At 44.5% G+C, this 23,380-nt stretch overlaps 2 protein-coding genes across 2 annotated transcripts in view; one reads left to right on the top strand and one right to left on the bottom strand.

Moving 5' to 3' along the window:
* Nucleotides 1-8,033: 8,033 nt before the first annotated feature.
* On the bottom strand, nt 8,034-8,493 carry LOC118676425 (40S ribosomal protein S17-like). The gene has a single exon (XM_036350312.1). The coding sequence runs from the start codon at nt 8,483-8,485 to the stop codon at nt 8,078-8,080; it is 408 nt and encodes a 135-aa protein (XP_036206205.1). The 5' UTR covers nt 8,486-8,493; the 3' UTR covers nt 8,034-8,077.
* A 10,887-nt stretch (nt 8,494-19,380) lies between these two features.
* The window catches only part of RIMKLA (ribosomal modification protein rimK like family member A), a 29,114-nt gene continuing 25,114 nt past the window's right edge, over nt 19,381-23,380 (top strand). Inside the window, exon 1 of the mRNA XM_036352619.1 lies at nt 19,381-19,681. Coding sequence (XP_036208512.1) covers nt 19,519-19,681 — 163 coding nt within the window. The 5' untranslated portion in view covers nt 19,381-19,518. The remainder of the gene's footprint in view (nt 19,682-23,380) is intronic.

Below are 23,380 nucleotides of genomic sequence, written 5' to 3'. Positions count from 1 at the left end.
TTAGGGATTCTGGCTGAAACTTCCCATTTAAAATCCTATCACACTTGCATTTGTAGGCTAAACACTATTTGGATGTGATGTGTTATTCTTTTGCTATCCTAATGGATTAAATTTGCTAATGTTTTATTTAAGAGAATGGAAGCTATGTTCTATAAATGAAATAGACCTATACTTGTGCTTTTTTTAAAATTGACCTTGTAAGTGTCATGCAGCAGGACAGAAATTTGCATCCTATGACTCAGATGTGCCAAAAAGGCTATAACGTCCATTATTTTCTACAACTAATCCTGTCTTAGACTCAAGCCTCTATTCCTGTTAATAGTACGGGGAAATTCTATTTGTGTTCATGTCTCTGCGTTTAAATTGAATTTAGTCAGTTCAGAATCCAGACTCCCTGCTGGCTTTGTTTCCCCCTCATAACAGCAGGGGTGGAACCCCACGCTGTCTTGCTGCCTTCCCTGATCCCCCTGTTTTAGCCCCTGAGGGAATGCTGGTTCCACTTTGTCTTTTGCAGTATCATTCTGATGACTACTACTCAGATTTGTCATTGCTGCGGTCTGTACTTGCTTCATGCCAACTTCAGGCAAGGAAATAATCCATACTATTAAGAAGGGGAAATGCATCAGGGGGTATTTTCTAAACATTTTAACTAGCTTCCTTACATTTAAATCCAAGATTTTATTGTTCGTATGCTTTTGTTGCTAAATCAAGGATCCAATCTCACATAATAGCTCTCCTTGTACTGGTGGGGGAGCATGCTACCTATTTCCTCCAAGTTTTTGAATCAGCTTCTCAGAATCCTCTCATGAAACCTATGCTAATAACTATGACATATAATAGCCATGACCCAGGTGCCTTACTTATATTATTTCTAACTAGTGACCCGGTACATGAAATTTGTGCACATTAAAAGGAATTAATTAGAGAAAATATTTTAATATTGCTATTTGCCCTTTCTCTATAATAGAAATGTCAGAGATGAAATAAAATTAGTAAAATGTATATGAAAATCTTCCTCCTGTCAGAGTCTGGGGTGTGCCACGGGAACCAGAGTCAAGTCCCCACCCACCCACGTGCACCCCAAAATCACACAAGATCCAGACCCGGCTGGCCTCACCCCCATTGGGCTAGATCCAGACTCAGCCGGCACCACCTCCATCAAGCCCCGCCAGTGGGGGGCACGGCCTTAGATCACCTGGCCTGGTGATGGGGTGGGGGCAGGCTTGAGGTCCCCCAGCCTGGGGTGGGGCAGGGGGCATGCCTTGAGGTCCCCCGTCAAGCCCCGCATGGTGGTGGGCGCAGCCCCAGGTCCTTCGGCCCTGTGCCGGGGTGGGGTGTGTGGCCTGAGGTCACCCGTAAAGCCCTGCCAGGCCAGGGGCACGGCCTGAGGTTCCATAGCCCGGCATTGGGACAGGGGACACAGCCTGAGGTCCCCCAGCCTGGCGCCAGGGCAGGGGGCACGGCCTGAGGTCCGCTGTCAAGCCCCACCAGGTGGGGGGCGCAGCCTCAGGTCCCTGTTGATTGCTCCTTAAGGCTCGTTACAGGAACTTGGCCTCCACTGTGGGTGCAGCCATCTTGACTGTTATGGAGTGACGGTCAATTTGCATATTCCCTCTTTATTAGATGAGGTTCTTTTTTTCCTTTTTTAAAAAAATTGATTTCAGAGAGGAAGGGAGAGGGAGAGAGAGATAGAAACATCAATGATGGGAGAGAATCATTGATCAGCTGCCTCCTGTACACCCCCCACTGGGGATTAAGCCGGAAACCCAGGCATATGCCCTTGACTGGAATCAAACCTAGGACCCTTCAGTCCACAGGCGAATGCTGTATCCACTGAGCCAAAGTGACTAGGGCTATTTCTAATTCTTGCAACAACCCAGCGGAGTAAATAATTCCGCTGCCATGTTACAGAAAAATAAACAGAAGCACAGAATTGGAATACAAGCTAGGTTGCAGTAACAAGAAGATACCAAAATACAGTAACTTGAACAAGGTGGAGGTTTATTTTTCTCTCACAAAACAAAACAGAGGCAGGTGGAAAGTCCAGGGTGACAGGTGGCTCCACTGCACTCAGTTATGGAGGGACCCAGCACCTTCTGTCTTGTTAGTCCACCATCATCTAATGTCTTGTTCTCATCTGTCTGGTAAAAGCTGACTCGCCACTTCACATGCATGTCCCAGCCTGTGGGAAGGAGGAAGAGAGAGAGGATGAAGGGTAGGTATTTCCCTTGTAAAGAAAATCGTACAAACACTTTAACTCACATCCCATTGTCCAGAAAGATCACAGCCACATTTCCACAGCTAACTGCAGGAGGAGAATGTGACCTCTACTCAGTGGCCAGATGCCAAGGTCAAAACGAGTGGTGGACAGGTATGGTGGTGATTCTATCGCTGAAAGAAGAAGGAAATCATAGATCAGATGGAGACCGTTTAGGCATCTCTGCCACAGAATCCCATGTGAGTCTCTCCTTCCAGATTCTGAATAGTGTGTCCAAAACTACACTTCCTATTTCCCTCGCAGATACAAGCAGCCACTCAGATGTAAGCGGAAGTCTCTGGGTGGGGCTTCCTGCAAAGCTCTACCTGCCCTCTTCCCTTCCTCTTTCTTGCTGCTTGGAAAACAGGCTAGGCGGCTAGAACTTCAAAAGCCATCTCAGACCATGAGTGACCTAGAATATGGAAGCCTTGTGCTAAAGATGGTGGGGCATGCAGAAAGGGAGAACCTAGAAATGTATGATCAATGTGCCACCACACCAATCCTGACCTTCCTAACTCCACACGTCTTTATTTTGAGGGAGAAATAAGCCTCTTCCATAATTAAGGTGATTTAATCATGACCTTGTACAAACAACCAAATGTAATTCCTAAGTAATTAAAATTACTCAGTGAAGCGATGTATTTGAAGTCATGCAGCTAGTAAGGTGTTCGTACTCAGATTTACCTAGCTCCAAAGCCCATATATTTTCTTGCCACTCCAGGATTAAATTTGTCTTTTTCAAGGTAGAAATGTTATCATTTTGTAAAAACTCTCTAAAACAATGAAGAAATAGTAGCTGTCTCCACCATATTTAAGGGAAGATATTTATCCTTTATATCCAGAGTTTTTTATGTGATAAAGCATGTTTGCTTGCAAAATATTTATCTAATAGATGGATGCAACATAAAATTATAGAAAAGCACCATGAGCCCTAGCTGGTTTTGCTCAGTGGATAGAATGTTGGCCTGTGGACTGAAGGGTCCCGGATTCGATTCCAGTCAAGGGCACATGCCTGGGTTGTGGGCTCCATCCCCAGTAGGGGGCATGCAGGAGGCAGCCGATCAGTGATTCTCTCTCATCATTGATATTTCTATCTCTTTCTCTCCCTCTCCCTTCCTCTCTAAAATCAATAAAAATATATATATTTTTAAAGAGCACCATGAGCCGTAACCGGTTTGTCTCAGTGGATAGAGCGTCAACCTGCAGACTGAAAGGTCCTAGGTTCGATTCCAGTCAAGGGCATGTACCTTGGTTGTGGGCACATCCCCAGTAGGGGGTGTGCAGGAGGCAGCTGATCGATGTTTCTCTCTCATCAATGTTTCTAACTCTCCATCCCTCTCCCTTCCTCTCTGTAAAAAATAAATAAATAAATAAATAAATAAATAAATAAATAAATAAATAAAATTAAAAGCACCATGAACTATTGAATTAGGCATGCCTTTTTTATTCTTATCTCTCACTTTTCTTATTAATATTAATTGATGTCTTGTTTATTCTTTTGTTGTCAGCTAGCATGTGCCGAGAGACAAGCAGTAGAAGGTGCCAGTGCTAAGGAAAATTAATGGGGAACATTTTTGAAAGTTATAACATTCTATTCATTACTGTAATTTTTTTTTCCATTGGGAAAAAATTCACAATTACTTAATTTTAAGTCTAATACATTAGGTCCACCTTATGAGACACATAGTTGAAGATCCTTTGACCTACATGATTGACTAATGGGGCCTTATACTATCAGGATGGAAAAGACATAGAAGACAAGGAATAGGCTTTGAGCCATCATGGCCCTCTGAACCTGGATAAAGGCTTAACCTTTCCTGTTTAGAAATCATTTGGCTAGAGAAGCAAATCAACCACATGGACTATTTAACCCACGTGTTCTAAATTGCTACTGGAGAAAATATCACTAGAACAAGTGAGGAAAATTGTGCTACTTTTTTGGACAAAACACCAAAAAGTGACATAGTTGTTTAGAGGGTCTATTAAATAATATTTTTATTATGATCTCCTTTTTGGAAAAGGAGAAACAATTGTCTGAAGCTGTTGAAAATGTTGAGATTTAGAACATCCTATATGGTATAAAGGAAATGGCTAAAACTGCAATGTATCAGCAAATGGCACTTTTTGGTTTTAGGCTTTTGTGGTAGAGAGAATAATAACCCTCCAAAGATGTCCATCGTCTAATCCCCAGAACTTGTGACTATGTTACCTTACATGGCAAAAGAGACTTTGCAGATGAGGTTAAGTGAAAGGCTTTGAAACAGCGCTGTTATTCTGGACTAGAGGCCCGGTGCACGAATTCATGCACCAGTGGGTCCCTCAGCCTGGCCTATGGGATCAGGCCAAAACTGGCTCTCTGACATCCCCTGAGGGGTCCTGGATTGTGAGAGGGTGCAGGCCAGGCTGAGGGACCCCACCGGTACACAATCAGGGCCAGGGAGAGACGTGGGAGGTTGACCAGCTGGGGAGGGACCGTAGGAGGGCTCCAGGGTTTGTCCAGCTCATCTAGCTCAGTCCTAATCAGCTGGACCCCAGCAGCAAGCTAACCTACGGGTTGGAGCGTCTACCCCCTGGTGGTCAGTGCATGTCATAGCAAGTAGTTGAAAGGCCTTAGCATATCATTAGCATATTATGCTTTAATTGGTTGAACAGTCGACCGGACACTTAGCATATTAGGCTTTTATTATATAGGATAATCCAGGTGAGCCCAATGTAATAAAAAGGGGCCTTAAAAGATGGAAGAGGGAGGAGAGAAAGAGAGTGAGAGAGAGAGAGAAGATTGTGAAATCAGAGGTTGGTGTGATGCCATTGCTGAAAGGGGCTATGAGCCAAGGAATGCAGGTAGCCATTAGAAGTTGAAAAAGGCAAGGATCTGATTCTCCCTAGATCCTCCAGAAGAAACACAGCCCTGCCAACACTTGATTTTAGCCCTATAAGAGCCATTTCAGCCAAAGCCGGTTTGGCTCAGCGGATAGAGCGTCGGCCTGCAGACTGAAAGGTTCCAGGTTCGATTCCGGTCAAGGGCATGTACCTGGGTTGCAGGCACTTCCCCAGTGGGGGATGTGCAGGAGGCAGCTAATCGATGTTTCTCTCTCTCATCGATGTTTCTAACTCTCTATCTCTCTCCCTTCCTCTCTGTAAAAAATCAATAAAATATATTAAAAAAAAAAAAGAGCCATTTCAGACCTTGAGGGCTATAAGATAAATTTTTTTTTAAACCACCAAGTTTATGGTTATTTGTTATAGCAGCAGTAAAAAATTGTGAATGCTACCCACAACAACAAGAAACAAATATAGATTTCAAACTTTTGGGTTAAGCAAGGTAAAATAGTTGAATTAGTAGCAAGTGGAGTCCCATCCATTCTACTCCCAACCTGCCTCACCAGTTTCTAGAGCTTGTTTTAGAGGCAAATATGGCTTTTTGTTGAAATAGGTGATTCTAGGATTGAGATGGGACACATACACAATAAGTCTGAAGCATCTTGCAGTGACAGAAAGAGCTAAAAAACAAATGAAACAAACACAATAAGACAAGGATGGGGATATGTCCAAGGAACACGGGAACCAACGGAAAGGGCTCCTAATGGCCAAAATTGGAATAATTTAAGCAAGAAAATAATCGCATCAGTATTGGGCTATAACCCACGGCATAAAATAAATATCCATGAGAAAACCCAATGTGATCCTCGCCTTCTAAAATTCTGAGCATGTGGCCAAATGAAAAACTACATGTAAGCAGAAGTCACCGGGTGATATAAATACGAAATTAAATAAATAAGTAAGCAGGGTGAAGAAACAAATCTGTGTAAAAAAAATTCCAAATAATTTCTGTAGATGCTCTGCCCGCAAGGAGGTGAAGTGTAACTCCTCACCCTTTGACTGTGAGCTGCACATAGTGACTTCTCGGCAGAGTTCAGTCTAAAAAGCAGGGAGGGAGGAACTATGTGGAGAAATCTGCAACACTACTTCAGCCAGGTGATCAACGTCAACATCAGCAGTAACAGGTCATAGTAATGGTATGTACCCTTGATATGACATGATGAAAAAATGGCATTTTACCTCTCTGGTCTTCCTCCCAAAAGTCCATAACCCAGAACCCCTATCCAACCATGAGAAAACATCAGACAAATCCAGTTGAGGGCTGTACCACAAATACCTGACCAATTTTCTCAAAACTCTCAAAGTCACCAAAACAAGGGAAGTCTGAGCAAGTGTCACAGCCAACAGGAGCATAAGGAAACATGACAACTATATATAATGTGGAATCCTGGAACAGAAAAAAGGCATTTGGCAAAAAATAAACAAGTTTGAATAAGGTCTAGGCTTCAATTAATAATAATAATTATGTATGAATATTATTTCTTTAATAATAATGTATGAATATTATTTCTTTAATAATAATGTATGAATATTATTTCTTTAATTATAACAAAAGTACCATACAAATGTGTGATGTTACTAATAGAAATTGGGTGTGGGGTATATAGAAACTCTCTGCAAAATATAAAATTTTCTGTAAAAATTTAAAACTGTTCTAAATTATGAAGCTTATTAAAAAAATAAAAATCCTGAAGTCTAATGTAGTATCCATGGAGAGAATGGACCAATGACATGCAAGTCCTTAATTTTGTATCAATTGGCCTGTTGAATCCCATACTTGGAGGGTGTCCTAACAAGCCACTCTATTCTTTGGTTTTTCCCTGGAACAAAACCCCCAGAGACTCTGGACCAGAATTCAGCAGCTTCCAAGTAAGTATTCATCAAGAGTTACCATCACCACGCCCCGTGCCAGCCACGGTTATCCCAAAGGAGGAATGCAGTGTGGTAAGAAAGCAAATGAACACACTATTCCCATCTTTGTCCACTACACCCCTAAAGAACAGTTTTCTGTCTGGCATTATGAATTTGTTTTGTCCCAAGGGGTGGGTTAGAAAGAGGGGAGATGTGCTATTTCAATGTTGGAACTTTAGGCCTCCCTGTGAGCCTAGGGAAAGGTCTTTGTTAATGAGAACAAATGGCTGGGTGGAACAATGCTTCCTCTCAATTTCCAATGTTCCTTCCATTTGACAGGAGCAGTGTTACTAGCATAACGCTGGGTTAAAAAGTAACTTATCTGATTAATTAGTTCAGAAGGAGAAACTGAGCATGTACAGCAGACCCACCTTCTCATCTCCTTCCTTTGGGAAGTCATGGGTCTGGACAGGTAGCAGGGTCTCTGCCCTGTTCCTTCGTGTTTTGTGTTTTATAAATGTCCTTCCCTTATGGGGGAGCCCTCCAGAAATTCAGTGATTTCTCTGACTAGGTGGCAAATTCATATAACTCCAAGGGTCAGCATTAAGAAAACAGCTTGATTCTCACATCTAAGCCACATTCTCTATGGTAATGAGCAGGTTATTTTGGCCTCGTCTACCAGTTCTTGTCTTGTTTATTATGTGGTTCAGAACTTTGATAGACAAGAGAAGTGGCATGAATCACCCCCAAAGGGCCTAAGCTTTGGGGTAATACTGCCCAGGGAAGCCAATGCCCTGGTGTATTGAGCTCAACTGAAAACAAATAATTGCAAACGATGCCTTGACTCCAGGAATTGTGTATTGGGACATAAGACTTGGTACATAGGCTGGGACTCTCTCTCGGAAATGGTGGTGTTCAGAAAACTTCCTAAGCGTCTCATATGTCTTATCTGCAATGTCTGGGGTTGAGAGGTATTGCCTAGACCTAGTCTAAGCCTTATCTCCTATAAGCCAGAATCCTCTCTCCTATTCTTTTATTCTTTTCAAGGTGTCCATGGTTTATTGATAATATTACAGCATAGTAAAAGATTCAAACGGCTCCACACGGTGTTTTGAAATTCACCCCAACTGTAGGCTGAGTGGCCTGCCAGTTGGACAGACTGCCAAAGTCCAAGAGCTTCAGCATTTCCTTAGTATCAGGATCAACTTCAATGATCTCCTGATCCAGGGCCAAGACCTCGGGCATGTAGTTGTCCCTCCTCTCCCTCTCCTCCTCCTGCAGCTTGATGGAGATGCCTCGCACGGGGCCCCTCTGGATCCGCTTCATCAGGTTCGTGACATAGCCTGCAATCTTGTTTCGGAGCTTCTTGCTGGAGATAATGGCGATCTCCTCACACACGCGCTTGTTGGTGTGGAAGTCGTTGCCCAGAAGCGTATAGTACTTCTCGATGATGACCCGGGCCGCCTTCTTCATGGTCTTGGTGCGAACGCGGCCCATGGTGGCAGGTCCCTGTTGAAAGAGCCTCTCTCCTATTCTTGTAGACAACCGAAGGGTTGTCTATCAAATATCTTAATGAACATAAACAGTATCATAGATCAAGCAAGGCCAGTAATTGGTAGCCAGTAATTGTTGGGCCATATTTAGTATATCCAGAATGGTTACAACATAATTCTTTATGTTAGTACTAGAGGCCCAGTGCACAAAATTTGTGCACAGAGGGACTGGGGGAGGTCCCTCAGCCTGACCTGCACCCTCTCCAATTCGGGAGCCCTCAGGGGATGTACTACTGATGGCTTGGGCCCACTCCCCGTGGTTCTCTGCTCTCTGCGGGGCCTGCATACTGCACACCATAGGGATGGGCAAGCAGGCCCTGCTGGGTGCTGCCTGCAGGCCCCCCTTGCCTGCTCGCAGGTCACCGTGACGACCACCCAGGAGGCCATGCTAAGTGCTGCCTGCGGGTTGCTGCTGCCACCACCCCAGCAGGCCCTGCTGGGTGCTGCCTGCAGCCCCGCTTGCCTGATCCCCAGTCGCCACCGCCACCGCCCAGCAGGCCCTGCTGGGTGCTGCCTGCACCCCACTTGCCTGCTCCCCGGTTGCTGTGGCGACCGCCCAGCAGGCCCTGCTGGGTGCTGCCTAGGGGCCCCATTTGCCTACCTGCGGGTCGCCGCCACCACTGCCCAGTAGGCCCTTGCCTGCTGGGCTCACGTTGCCGGGGTGACACTGCCAGTGTCCTGCCCAGCCGCTATGGGCGCCGCCATCTTTGTCACAGAGTGACAGTTAATTTACATATTACTTTTTTATTAGATATGATTACCATTGGTTTATTATGTTGCTCACAGGTTCCATAGCAGTGGTTCTCAACCTTCCTAATGCCGCGACCCTTAATACAGTTCCTCGTGTTGTGGTAACCCCCAACCATAAAATTATTTTCGTTGCTACTTCATAACTGTAATTTTGCTACTGTTATGAATCGTAATGTAAATATCTGATATGCAGGATGTATTTTCATTGTTACAAATTGAACATAATTAAAGCATAGTGACTAATCACAAAAACAATATGTAATTATATATGTGTTTTCCGATGGTCTTAGGCAACCCCTGTGAAAGGGTCGTTCGACCGCCAAAGGGGTCGCGACCCACAGGTTGAGAACCGATGCTCTATAGGTACTTGAAGAACAATATTGTGTAAGTAGCTCTTTTTGGATATATTTCCCTAGAGATAGAGTAACAGAATACCCGCCTCCAAAGTAAATCATGGAGAACATTTAGATGTATTTCAAATCTCATACCTAGATTAAAAGGAACATTTAGTGAACCCATGACTACATTCTTTTCCCAGGACTACCTGTCATTGCCCCGTGTGTGGCCATCACACACCGTCCTGGGAAATGAGTGCAGACTTTGCAGCCACACCTCTGGTCTTACCAGTTTGGGCTTGTTTCCTCTTGGTAGTTGGCTCAGTTCAGCTAATTTGCTCTTGGCTCCTGGTGTTTGTCTATGAGTTTCTTGAATATCTAGTGACACTTCCAATGAGACTATGGGATTAAAGTATTTTAGAGATATCCTTAGAGGCTATTTAATTTACTTATTATTTAATAGGTTACCTAATTAAGAATCTCAAGTGACAGATAAGGCTAGTGAGGTTTAAATGAGTTTCTTAATGTCACATTGCTATCTAGTTAGCAGTGCTAGGTAGACAGGACAAGAACTTGGGTCTTCTAGTTCAGTGTGTTTTTTGTTTGTTTTTTTTTTACTACCTGTGCTGCTTCCTATATATTCCACCTAGTGCCTGCTGTATTCAATGCACTCTCTTCTACTGAACATGACTAAATTATCTGATGTTGTCAAATAACAACAGTTCCTAAGAACCTTTAGCTGGCTTCAGGATTGAAAAAAACAAATAAAATCTGAAGGCTTCAGCAAGACATGACAAACTAAATACCAAACACTGACAGTATGTTGTCAGCTTCCCAGGCAAGAAGGGACAAAGCCAATTACTAATTTTTCCAAGGAACAGGTGTGACTCATCTAACTTTTGCTTTTCACCAGGATTTAGTTCGAAAGATACAAGACTGTTGACAGATCACTTTGAGAGTCAGTTACTCAAAGTTGTTTCACTCCTATTGTTGAAGTTATCTTTTCTTTACAATTTTCTATGTCCTTTAATCTGAGCAGTCAGATCTAAGCTCCAATGGTCAAGGTCATCTACTTCACTGTTCTCACTATCTCTAGAATAGATTCTACTAATCCTCTTTCATGTACAGTGGGGCCTTGACTTACAGGTGTCCCGACTAACGAGTTTTTTGAGATACCAGCTGTCTCTCGGCCCATTTTTTGCATTGAGTTGATAGAGTAATTTGAGTTAACGAGCTCCTTAACGAGCTCGGTCTCGGAACGAATTAAACTCGTAAGTCAAGGCCCACTGTATTCAGTAACCACTTTGGGACACGTCCCTTCCACACCTCCCTCTTATCCTTGCCTAGAACCCCATCCAATCTACTTTTTTGAAGATAACACAAAAGGAGAAGAAAATGTTGCTGTGTGGCAGATTAGATAGTATCCTATCCTTTTCCCCCCCTAGCATCCTATTCTTCAATTTCATGCCCTTTTGCAAAATAAATAAATAAAGTTACAGGGCAGCAGTATGAGAGACACAGATTGAGAAATGTGCACATGTGTTTGACCACCTTTGATCTCACTGAGTCACCACTCTAGAGGTCATCCCTGGTGGCAACAGTGGCCACATTCTCTGCTATTCCTATTGGACGGAGTCCCCATGGGATGAAACCGGGATTTGGATGTTACTGAAGTACAGTGAAATAACAGCGCTTCCAGTTTTCTCCTGCACTTTCAGCTTTGCCTGACTGTTGAGGAGCCTTCTAGAAAAAAACTCAAATCATACCCACTATTTATATGTGGGTATGTTTGAGGAGCTGGGGGAGCATAGGCAAAGGGAGGAGCAACAGAGACAAATTGCAGGCAGGACTCTAGATTCCTATGAGAGCACTCATCAGAAAGGAAAGTGTGTAGTGTGACCAGCCGCGCCCAGCCTCAGGGCCGGAGCGCTGATTAGCATGGCCGTTCTGGGACCAGCATGGTGGCTGCTACCTAAACTGTCCTAGTTACTCCCCATTGGTGCCTTGCACATGTTCTAGCGAGGAGGGAGGGGGGCAGGTTAAGGCTGCCTGTAACACTGAAAGAACTGTTTTTGATACATCTGAGAGCCATCAGAATCCAACGGTGTGAGTTAACGTGAACATGAGTTACTTGGGTGTGGCAATGGTTAGAATTACCATGAGATGTTTCTCATAGTTTTTCTTGACTTTATTTTCTCTCTTGATGAAAATTTTGCCAATTTCATAAAACATGGAACCCCACAGGCTTTACAATTTACACAGCTGATTGCTGTGTGCTTCTGACAGCTCTGTCACATTTGTCATGGTGTTTCATTACTTTTTCCCTGGCGTATTGGGAGGGCATATGAGGATGTTATCGTTGGCTGGTGGGGTAGGCCTGTGGTCCCTGCTGCTCTCCCAGCATGTTTATGGTAGTGGCATCCCTCTGGTACAATGGCAAACAGAAGAGAGAAAGCTGTTCTTACCTTCTTCACAGAGACAGCTTGAGCTGTGTTGCTGCTAGCCCTGGGGGAAACTTTATCTGAATGAGGAAAAAGTCATCTCCTGGGGCAGTCACAGCTCCTGGGGGCATGGCTTGGTGCCCTCGTACAAATGGAAACCAAGCTTCTTCCTCCCGGAGAACACATGTGAACTAGTCGTTGGTACCCATGTGTGCCCTCATGGAGTGCACTTGTGCACCAAACAACCTACACAATACCCAACTGTGCAGAATAGCACAACTGTATGCACTGTGCATGTCAGAGAAGCTCATGGGCACATCTCTGAATACAGCACTGAGGGGAGGTCCAGGAAGGAAAGAGGCACAGGCATCGGCCTAAGCAGCAGCATGGCCACAGTGGTCCAGATAAGTGGTATCGGTGTTAGTGGCAGCGCCTCCTCGAGAAGCCTGTCCCCAGATTTTGCTGAGGAGCCGAGGTCCTTGGAACTGCCTCCCAGCCCCAGGAGGAGGACAGAGGGGGCTATGGTGCTTCCTTGGGCTGAGAGGAAGTGACCGTGCAGCAGCTTCCACCGCCCAATGTGGCCAGGGCGTCCTGGCCTGGGCCCAGTACCGACTGGGGATCGAGCCTGCACCCTAGGTATGTGCCCTGACCAGGAATCAAACCCACCACCTTTTGTCTTACAGAACGTGCTCCAACCAACACAAGTCCCCTCAGGAGTTCTGGCCACTGACGAACTTCCCCCTCCCCAGTCAGGACCTCTTGGCAAGACTGTAACTAGTGATGTTTGTACAACCAAAGATTCTATTTTGTGGTTTCAGGAAAATAAAATTGACTAAGACTGTGTTTAAAAGAGAGAGAGAGAGAGAGAGAGAGAGAGCAAGCCAGCCTCAAACATGCCAACAATGACCACAGCCTGGAGTAGGTGGCACATTAGAATGAAAAACACTGGGTCCCAGGATGAACAAGGGGAGCAGAGTAGATAGGTCCTCTCATTGAAAGACTGTCTGTTTTGCTAAACATGGTAATTTGTCAGGGATGCAAGTTTGGAACTCGAAACTGAGATAAAATGTATTCATCCGAATAATGAAGGGTTGAGGAATTTGCATGAGGCTCTGGGAAGGGGGAGTGAAGAGTAGCAAGGCTGGAGACTTAGGCGTGGGGTGGAAAAGATCAGCATTGGCAGAATAAGAGAGAGAGAGAGAGAGAGAGAGAGAGAGAGAGAGAGAGAGAGAGAGAGAGAGAGAGAGAGAGAGAGAGAGAGAGAGAGAAACTGGGAAAAAGAACCATGATGTAGGGGGAATTTCCAAGTGAATTGCTGCAATCTACATTATGTAAATCATGTCAGCCCTTCTGTAAATTCTGCTTGTTCACTAAGACCCTGATATGAAAAGATATAAGGTGTATGAATTTGAATCATGCAGGTAAAAGCTGAATTACACAGAGCATAAAAAACAAACAAAAACCCGAGCAAGGAAAGTGAGAGGCAGTACCAGTGATTAACAATTCTAAAATTTCAGCCAAAACCGGTTTGGCTCAGTGGATAGAGCGTCGGCCTGCGGACTGAAGGGTCCCAGGTTTGATCCCGGTCAAGGGCATGTACCTGGGTTGCGGGCACATCCCCAGTGGGAGATGTGCAGGAGGCGGCTGATCGATGTTTCTCTCTCATCGATGTTTCTAACTCTCTATCTCTCTCCCTCTCTGTAAAAAATCAATAAAATATATTAAAAAAAATTTTCAAATACTTTTCTTTTTTAAAAAATATATATTTTATTGAATTTTTTACAGAGAGGAAGGGAGAGGGATAGAGGGTTAGAAACATCGATGAGAGAGAAACATTGATCAGCTGCTTCCTGCACACCCCGTACTGGGGATGTGCCCGCAACCAAGGTACATGCCCTTGACTGGAATCGAACCTGGGACCCTTCAGTCCGCAGACTGACGCTCTATCCACTGAGCGAAACCAGTTAAAGCTACTTTTCTTTTTAAAAAATATATATTTTTATTGGTTTCAGAGAGAAAGGGAGAGGGAGTGAAAGATAGAAACATCAATAATGAGAGAGAATCATTGATTGGCTGCCTCCTGCAAACTCCTCACTGGGGATCGAGCCTGCAACCCAGGCATGTGCCCTTGACTGGAATCGAACCAGGAACCCTTCAGTCTGCAGGCCGACACTCTATTCAGTAAGTCAAACCGGCTAGGACTCAAATATTTTCTTTAGCAATTAATTGTATAATTTAAAAATGTATACTGGCTTGTCATAATCTGAGAGCTACTATTCACCCAATTATTGAGTACCCATTATTGGTATAATAATTGCTAGCAGTTATTAATTGCTTATGAGGATTCAAAATGGAGAGATTTCTACTAGTTGAGAGTAGGGAAGGCAACATGGAAGAAGTTGCATTTGAGTTGGGTCTTTTTAAAAAATATACACATATTTTTATTGATTTCAGAGAGGAAGGGAGAAAGAGAGAGATAGAAAAGGAAGGGAGAGAGAGAGATAGAAACATCAATGATGAGAATAATTGATCGGCTGCTTCCTGCACGCCCCCTACTGGGGAATCGAGCCCAAAACCCCAGGCCTGTTCCCCTGACTGGACTTGAACCCGGGACCCTTCAGTCCACAGGCTGACGCTCTATCCACTGAGCCAAACTGGCTAGGACTGGATCCTTTATTTTTTACAAACCTTGAGTTGTGTCTTGATGAGTGCATAGGAATTGGTCACGTGAGGCTTTTCAGAGGAAGGGAAAAGCATGGACAATCTGGGCAAAGTCACTGTTTTTCCCAATAAATATTTATCAATATCTACTATGTGCCAGGCTAAGTCCCAGGGATTATGAAGATGAATTTGGCTTCATAGGCTTTTGTTAATATATCTGTAATTTTTCTATTAATTCTATCACTGGTTTGCCACATTTAACAGGTCTTTCTTGGCCATGTTTCTGCATGGCCAATTTTTCTCTCCTGAATCTACAGTATGTGTGTGTGATTCTTATTTTGCTCCTAAAATGTACTACTTTCCATTTATTCTAATGCATTTAAACCTGCTATTGATGACCATTTCTCTAATTTATTGAGGTCAATTGAATTTTGATCTTCTATATACTTAGCACATCCATTTGCTTGGGGTCATATGTAATTTAGAAGACTTGCCTTTTTTCCCCTTGTCCAAACCCACATCTCAATACCCTTTTGTGCCAAAATATAGTGAAGGTTGAAAGTAAGAGAAGAAATATATAGCCCTAGAATCGCGGGTTGCAAAAACCTAGTGTATCTGTAATTGACCAGTTTTGTCAACTGAAATGGCAATGATGTCTTTTAACTGACATTTAGAGTGGTTACCAGCAGGTACCTGAGTACTCACCACATGTAAAACATGATACACAAGGCACTGGGCCCTGTTCTCGCAAGGCTTTCAGTCTACATAAGGCGGCAAATAGATCCTGCACATGCATTTGTTTGGCAGTGCACTCTTGTACTCCTCTTCCTAACGGATTAAGAGAGAACAAAAGTGAGGAAGTGGGAGCATAGGAAGGAATTCCCTTCTCCTCTCCCTGTCCTCTTTTCCCACCCCCCACCCCACCCCACCCCACCCCCCAAATATATTTTTACTGATTTCAGAGGGGGAGGGAGAGGGAGAGAGAGGTAGAAACATCAATGATGATAGAATCATCAATCAGCTGCCTCCTGCACGCCCCCTACTGGGGGTCAAGCTCACAACCCGGGCATGTGCCCTTGACTGGAATCGAACCCAGGACCCTTCAGTCTGCAGACTGACGCTCTATCCACTGAGCCAAACCGGCTAGGGCCTCTCCCTGCCCTCTTACTAGCTACCTTCAAAAGGAAAAAGGAGATCAACCAAAGGACTTATATGCATGCATATAAGCATAACCAATGGATGCAGACAACAGAGGGTGAGGGTGAGGGCATGATTGGGCAGGTGGCGGGGGGCAATGGGGGGGATAAGGACACATATATAATACCTTAATCAATAAAGAAAAAAATTAAAAATAAAAAAGGAAAAAGGAGTTGTTAACCTGATTGGCCAGAACCCAGGGCATTCATTAGTCCACATTTAACCAGTGTTTGGGGTCAGCAGCGATGGAACGTTCACGTAGCCAGGTGTGCCACTTTTGCTCCAGATTGCCTGCTGAGAAGACTCCGCCCAGGCTCCATTCAGGATACACTTAGATGAGGAAAGCTGGTCTGCGTTGCACACCTGATCATCTTCTCTTTCTGCGGGCATGCCTATGCCTGCTAGTTCCAAACTTTAGTGTTGGGGGAGGTGGGGACAGGAATAAAAAAGCTCCACTTCAGCCTTAGACCTAAGTCATGTGATTCGACTCAGTCTTTTGGAAGAGTTCTGTTCTAGAAGTTATTGGGTGCTAGCTCAGCTACAAATAAAACGATCCTTTAGTTTCTATTCCAATTTCTTCCTTGTGTATTGTTCCCTTGGGAACCCCAGGGAGAGGACAAGTGATTAGCAGAGTAGGTTTGGTCCTCAATTGTGGCAGACTATATTGTTGGTCATAAAGTTTCACAAAATTCTGTGGCCCTTCCTGGGGAAGGGTTATACTTCCCCACTCCACTTGGACTTGGCCAGGTGACCTTGTTCTGATCAAGAATATGTGAGCAGATCTAACATGTATAGGTTCCAGGCAGAAGTATTAAGCCATCCGGAGTAAGACTCACCATGACTGCTATTTCTCTTTCACGACATCAACATTGTTCCAGATGAAGGTTGCTCTATCAGCTTGGATGCCAGCATAAAGACAACCTAGAATACAGCCAAGCTGACCTGCAATGAACATATATGGTATTTCGAGAAATAAAACTTTGTTGTTATAAACCTCTGGAATCACTTGTTCCCACAGCCTAACCTAGCTTATTCTGATACGTTTACTTTATTGCCATCTGTATCAAACTGATTGTTTGCCTTCCCAACAACTATTCTCTCTTCATTCCTCCTAAGAGAACCCCAACTTTTCCCAGGTATTCACCCAATTCTTCATGTGCTTGGGGAGGAGATTCTAATTCCCAGCCACAGGGGGTGAATCATAATTAATGTAAGCCATCCATGATGGTTTCTAACTCTTTGCTGGTGACTGATTTACATGTGGGAACATGTGGGAAGTATGCTTGAGAGCTTCAGAGACAGGTTTTCCTTGCTAATAAAATGAGACACATGGGTAGCAACAGTCTCTGGTCTTCAGCTGGACATTGTGTGCATGCATATGTCAGCGAGAATTGTGGCAGCCCTTTTAAACTATGGGAACACTGGCCTAAGGGTGTCGGAGCAAAAAGATGGAAAGGATTTGGGTCCCTGATGTTACTGAGATGTTGCATGAACTAACTCTAGAGTTGTCCTACCCTTAGACTTCTTGTTACTTGACATAATACATTTCCCTTATTGTTTAAGACAGCTGAATCTGGAATGGAGGGGGAAAGAACGAGTTCAGCCTTAGAGACATTGAGGTGATGGCTGGGCAGCATCCTCTTATATGGCTGAAGCTCATGAGTCATCTATGGAGAAATAGTACATGAAGTAATACTATAAAATACTATAATCTTATACCTGGGATAATACCTCTGTTCTTGAGGAATTTCAACAATATAACAAAACATTATCCTATACAAACGTAGCCCTTTCCTAACTGGATATGCCACTGTCTCACCTCCTCACTTATTACCCATCCTAGAAAAGGGAGATCACAGATGATGAGCAACCTCCTAGAGAGGGAGAGCAAAGACAGTGAGGAAGTGAGGGACACATCTGGATCCTCCTGTCCTGATCTCCTCAAGTCCCGGTTTCAGGGATCTTGGTAGCCATTTGCATATGGCAAACATTCTACTCTGTGTACATGACTATGAAAATGGGTTATAAGCAACTATTAAATTTATTAACTCTAACATACAAATGATTGTTCCAGGAAATGATGGTTCTGATCATCTTACAGACATCCTACGTATGACACTGCAGAAGCTCAGTAGGAAGCACCTGGATCAAGAAAATACATACAATGGGACATCTAGTGTCCAAGTTGATCTGTGGATTAGAAGAGAGTTTTGAAAGATCCTAATCCATAGGGGAATAGATTACTGTTACTTTAAAAAAAAATCATACATGGGTGTGTGGGGGGGGTGAATTTTGTAACATAAAAGAATTTACTTAACCTTGCTTGAAAAATAATTTAAATTGTTTAGACAAAACTTTTCCAAAGGCTCATTTAGAGGTTAAATGCATGCACCTACATAATATTTACTTTACAGTGAAGCCTTTATCTTACTTGAGACATCTTTCCCCGTTTCTAAGTTGTCATTGCCGGGCCTGCCTTGAAATTACTCTTGCTTCCATAAGCCAAAACAACAACATATATTTTAATAAACTGGAAGAGCAAATGCAATCTCCAAAGATGGCTAACTTCAGTCTAGCAGTTATTTAGAAAGGAAAATCGGGCTTCAAACATTATTGTTTGCAAACAGAATTTGCAATTGGCTGGGACCAAGGATGGTGTTTAAAGATGACTCAGTTGTATGAACTGAGGGGGAAGACCAGCCAGTGGTCCATCTTACTATAAAGGAGTCACAGATCCTTTTTCATCACGTTGAGATTCTACAGCCCCAGAACTGCACACTAGGAGGGGGTGTCCAGTGCAAGAACATCTGAGACCCTGAGAAATGTACCTTCTAACTATCTAAACGGGAGACGGCTACAACCCAACTCCCCATCAACCCCTACCTCCAGCTCCAGGCCAGTATTTGGGCTGAGAAGTCCAAGGAGAAGGTCCAACTGGGGGCCTAGCCAGATGACCTTCGCCAGGCTCCTGAGGCCCTGCCCAGGCTCAGTAAGGGGCCACCGGTCACCGCAGCCCCTTCATCCCCCTCCCCACCCCCCACCCCCCAATCCCCTCACAACCACCACCAAGCTCGCGATCACCTTTGGGACACATCCCGCTGCGCATCATTACAATAGTCCATCAGCCGGGCCACCCCCTCCAAGCCACCCGGCCGCCGCCCCGGCCCCTCCCGCTCCCACCGCCCCACCCCGACCGGCAGCGCCACGCCCACTGGGGTCCAGGGCAGGGTGCTCTCTCTCAGCTTCACGGTCGCCCGCCCACCGCTCCCCGGCTCCCGGGGCCCCGAACCCCGCCAGCCTCCCCTCTCCCGGCCGGCGCAGGCTGCCGGCCCCGCCACCCCTCCCCCGGCAGCCGCAGGCCGCCTCTGCAGCTGGCCGCGCGGCCGGCCCGCGCCCGCCGCCGCGCGCTGATTGGCTGCCCGGGGCCGGCGGCGGCGCTCAGTGGCCGGCAGATTCGCTGGGTCAGGGCTGCAGAGGCGCCTGGCGCACCGGCGGGAGCGGAGCCGGGCGCGCGATCGCCTGCCGGCCCGAGCGAGCGCCCGGGAGCCCAGGGGTCCGCGCCGCGCCGCGCCGGCGCCGCCGTGCTGCCCGCCATGTGCTCCCAGCTCTGGTTCCTGACCGACCGGCGCATCTGCGACGACTACCCGCAGGTGCAGATCCTGCGCGCCCTCCAGCAGCGCTGCTCGGAGCGGGACGTGCGCTTCCGGGCGGTGTTCATGGACCAGATCGCCGTCACCGTCATCGGCGGCCACCTCGGTGAGTGCGGCGGGCCCCGGGAGAGCGGGGAGGCGCGCAGGGGTCCCGAGAGCCTGCCAGTGGGCGCGCGCCCCGGGCCTCCCCCAGGCAAGTCTCCTTCGGGCCCCCGAAACCGGCCGCTGTCCCCAGCTAGACCTCTTGGGTTGGAGCTAGCTCCTCACCTTGAGAGCTTCTTTTCACCACCACCATCGGCCCTGAGGCCAAGATTTGAGGGCGGGAGTTAATTTACTACTTAGGGTACTTTGTTTTAGGAGGAACTCGAATTTACCTGAAGTCGTTTGGAGGGGAATCAAGCTGCCAATCCCAAATCTGCAAATTCTGCTTGCATCAGTATCCTGTCAGTTTAGATTTATAGAAACCCACGTTAAATTTACAAAATTGCCATTAACATGAGTGTTTTAAAAGTTTTCCAAGAGTGTGTCAGCGTCAGTATCGCACTACATAGAATATCATTCCCAAAGTAGGAACCTACATATGGGGAGAAATCTGAGAAAGATTGGAGTCACCTCTTGAATGTAAAGTGGGAGAGTAGATCGTTGATGGGTTGTCTTTAAATTCATCCTCTACCCTCAAAAAAAAATGTTGAATCTGATTCCAGAAAAGCCAAGATGCCAGGTACAGACCATTCTGGTCTCACTGGTTTCTCCACTGCTGTGTCCAAGAGATTTCTCTGGTAAGATATGGTTATTGTCTGTGGCCCTGACCTCAAAAGGTTAATAATGTTTGTAGGTATTTTTAATTATTCTTAATGCCAGCACTCTGACTTAGGAATCTATGGATTAGGAACTTTCGCCCTGGGTGCAACCACTTCAGGGGGGTGTACGACTCAAAGGGATTTGGGCCCTATTTGAGGGTGCTTCTTGGGATACTTTTCATATGATTTCAACCATACTTGCTTAAATAAGCTCATAAGTTGTTAGTTGTCTTTGGTGGGGGAAAGGGATTCCATATTCTGAACTGGCTACTTACAAATGATATTTTGAATATGACCTGTTTCTTAGTGGAATGTATCTGTTCTAGATGTTTCATCCAAAACTGTATCAAAATCCTTGATAAGTAGTATCAGATTGTATAGCCTATTGGAGAAATATACTACAAACATTAGATGTCTCACATTTAGTCTAAAACAGTGTCTGTCAACCATAAAGAGTACCATCTCTCTCTCCTTGACTTGCTAAAGCTCCCAGTTAATGTAGAACTAAATTACAGGGAATCTGCAGACCTGGGTTCTTATTACAGTTTTGCTGCTAACAAGTATCCTGGCTTTGCCTTGACCAAGTCACTTTATGTCTTTGAATCTCAGGTTTCTAGTTTATAAAATGAAGGGCTAAGATTCCCCCAGCTCTAAAATTCTGTGTCAGTACCATACTTACATGGGATAGTCTGTTATTTTTACTGATCTAGACCCAGGGTTGCTTTGCTTGCTCTTCATTTTATTACTTACAACTTGTAATGATGTCTTTTTTAGATACAGTAACCAGAATTCCACGTGTTCCTGTTATAGACCCATCACACATGCTGTGAAAGAGTGGGGAAATGTTCTCTGTTTTTTATCTAACCCCCATTCTAAAGAATCAGCCCTAGAAAAAGAGAAAATTAAATCCTAGAGCTGCAGAAAGCATTTAAACCCTTTTGTTTACTAAACACAATTTTACTGAAGTCATGTGTCTCTCAATCAATTAATGAACCAGGAGTTATTACTTTTTAAAGTACAACACAATCTATATGGTTATTTGCCTGGTCAGTGGAGAAATTGAAGACAGCTATTTTTGATGCTATTTTTTTTTTTTTTGCTAGTTCAGAACTAGCAAACTTATCACAAACACATAAAGCAAACTTATCACAAACACATAAAGCAAACTTACTAGATCATTGTCTCTGCCATCTAAAGCATCAAAAGGTTTATTTGTTGGGTGGATTAATTAAAGCACAAGAAAGTGAGTTCCCTGAGAAGAGAGAGCTCATTTGTTTTGTTCTAGCCATCCTCTGTAATAGTGACGAGAATAGTGCTTCGTACGTAATAGGCACTCCAACATTTTGAATAACTAAAGATTATGGGCTCTATTTCCCAGTTCCTTCTGTATTCAAACTATAAAAAACTCTTGGCAATTTGATAAGCCAAAATATCCCTCTGGAAAAAAACCCCAAAAACCTCTAGAATGTACTGGCTCTGAAATATAGAAACAGATAGTCATAATGTTATGGATGCTGTTGCCCATTTGAGACTTATAGAATGTGAGAGCTGGTAAGGACTTTGAGATCATCCCTTCAGTCTCACCCCTTCAGTTTACAAATGAAGAACCTGATGCTCAAAGAGATGACATGAGTTGCTCAGTGTCATCTGGCTAGTTAGCAGCAAACGCACGGTTAAAAACTTGATGTCCTCATTCCAAGCCCCGTGATGTGGGATAAGAACGCTTTGGGACATCTGCAGCCTATAGTCCTTTTCTCAGTAGATGTGGAAGTGAACCAAATTGAATTAAATTGAGGCTGGGTAGTGACTTTACAAAGTAATTTTATAGTTTAGGAAGTTAAGGTGCCATCTTTACAAAGTCTTCATGCCTTCATCCTCTCCATTCCTTCTTGAGAACATTTCCCCAAGGTGAAAGAGTGGATGAAGGAGTCAGTGCCTCAGGCAGTTGCTTAAATCCACTCCTGAGCTTCCATCGGTGGAGGCTCAAATCCAGAGAAAGAATTTCAGGTTGTATCTGGAAATAGGATTCAGACAAGAGATGAAAAGTTTTGGTTTTAAAGACTATAGTTATTTTTAAGCTAATACAAGTAAACTGAAAATGCTATGCAAATGCAAGGTTTTGTAATTATTTTTAACCCAGTGATCTACACTCCCCAGCACAGATTTGGGTGGGGAGACTGCAGGAGAAAGTGGAATGACCTACAGGTGACTGAAGCAGTCCCATAGAAAACACCTGCCCTTCACCTTTCTGCTGGATATAGCATCATGAGAATCACATCCGTCTTCATTTCCTTCTTAGAAACCTCAAGTTCTTCATTCTTTCATTCAACTAATATTTATTATTTATTCTCATCCCTGGGACTGAGATGGTGATGAATTTGGCACCAAAATGCGCATAGTAATAGCCAAAGCAAAATATACGTAGTGTTTATTGTGTGCCAGGCACAGCTGTAGGTCCTTTTTCACATTAACTCTTACAAACATCAATAAGGGTATCCAGGTTGGCAATAAGGACTGATACTCAGTAATTCTGGTCTCAGCAGAACCAGAATTTCTGTTTCCTCTCGTCCATTCCACACCTGTCCCCCCTCCTGCCCCCACCAGCCTACACTGACTTCATCCCACCCCTTGCACTGAAATTTGCTGTGCCTGAGATGCCCGTCTAGTCCAGGTCCCTCCCACATGGTAAACTTCTATTCTTCCTTCATAATCCAGCTCAAGTCACTCATCTCTATAAAGCCTTTCTTGAACTTCCTACCCTGCCCCAAGCAGTTTCTCTCTTCCATCTGCTGCCAAATAGCACTGTACATACCTTTTAAAATAGCATTCATCATATTTTATTATAACATCTATTTACAAAGCTTATGTTCCCTTTCCCACTAAATGATTGGGGATTCCTCATATTATGCTCTATAATGGTCCACAGTAGGCCTTCAGTTAATGTTTGTTGGATGATTGACTGAGGTGCCTTTTAAAGGCTAATTTAAAGTATATGAGACTTTTAC

This window comes from Myotis myotis, unplaced genomic scaffold, assembly GCF_014108235.1.
Source record: "Myotis myotis isolate mMyoMyo1 unplaced genomic scaffold, mMyoMyo1.p scaffold_m19_p_2, whole genome shotgun sequence".
Lineage (NCBI taxonomy): Eukaryota > Metazoa > Chordata > Mammalia > Chiroptera > Vespertilionidae > Myotis > Myotis myotis.
The sequence above is the reverse complement of the archived record's forward strand: the minus strand, read 5'-3'. Positions and strand labels throughout refer to the sequence as shown.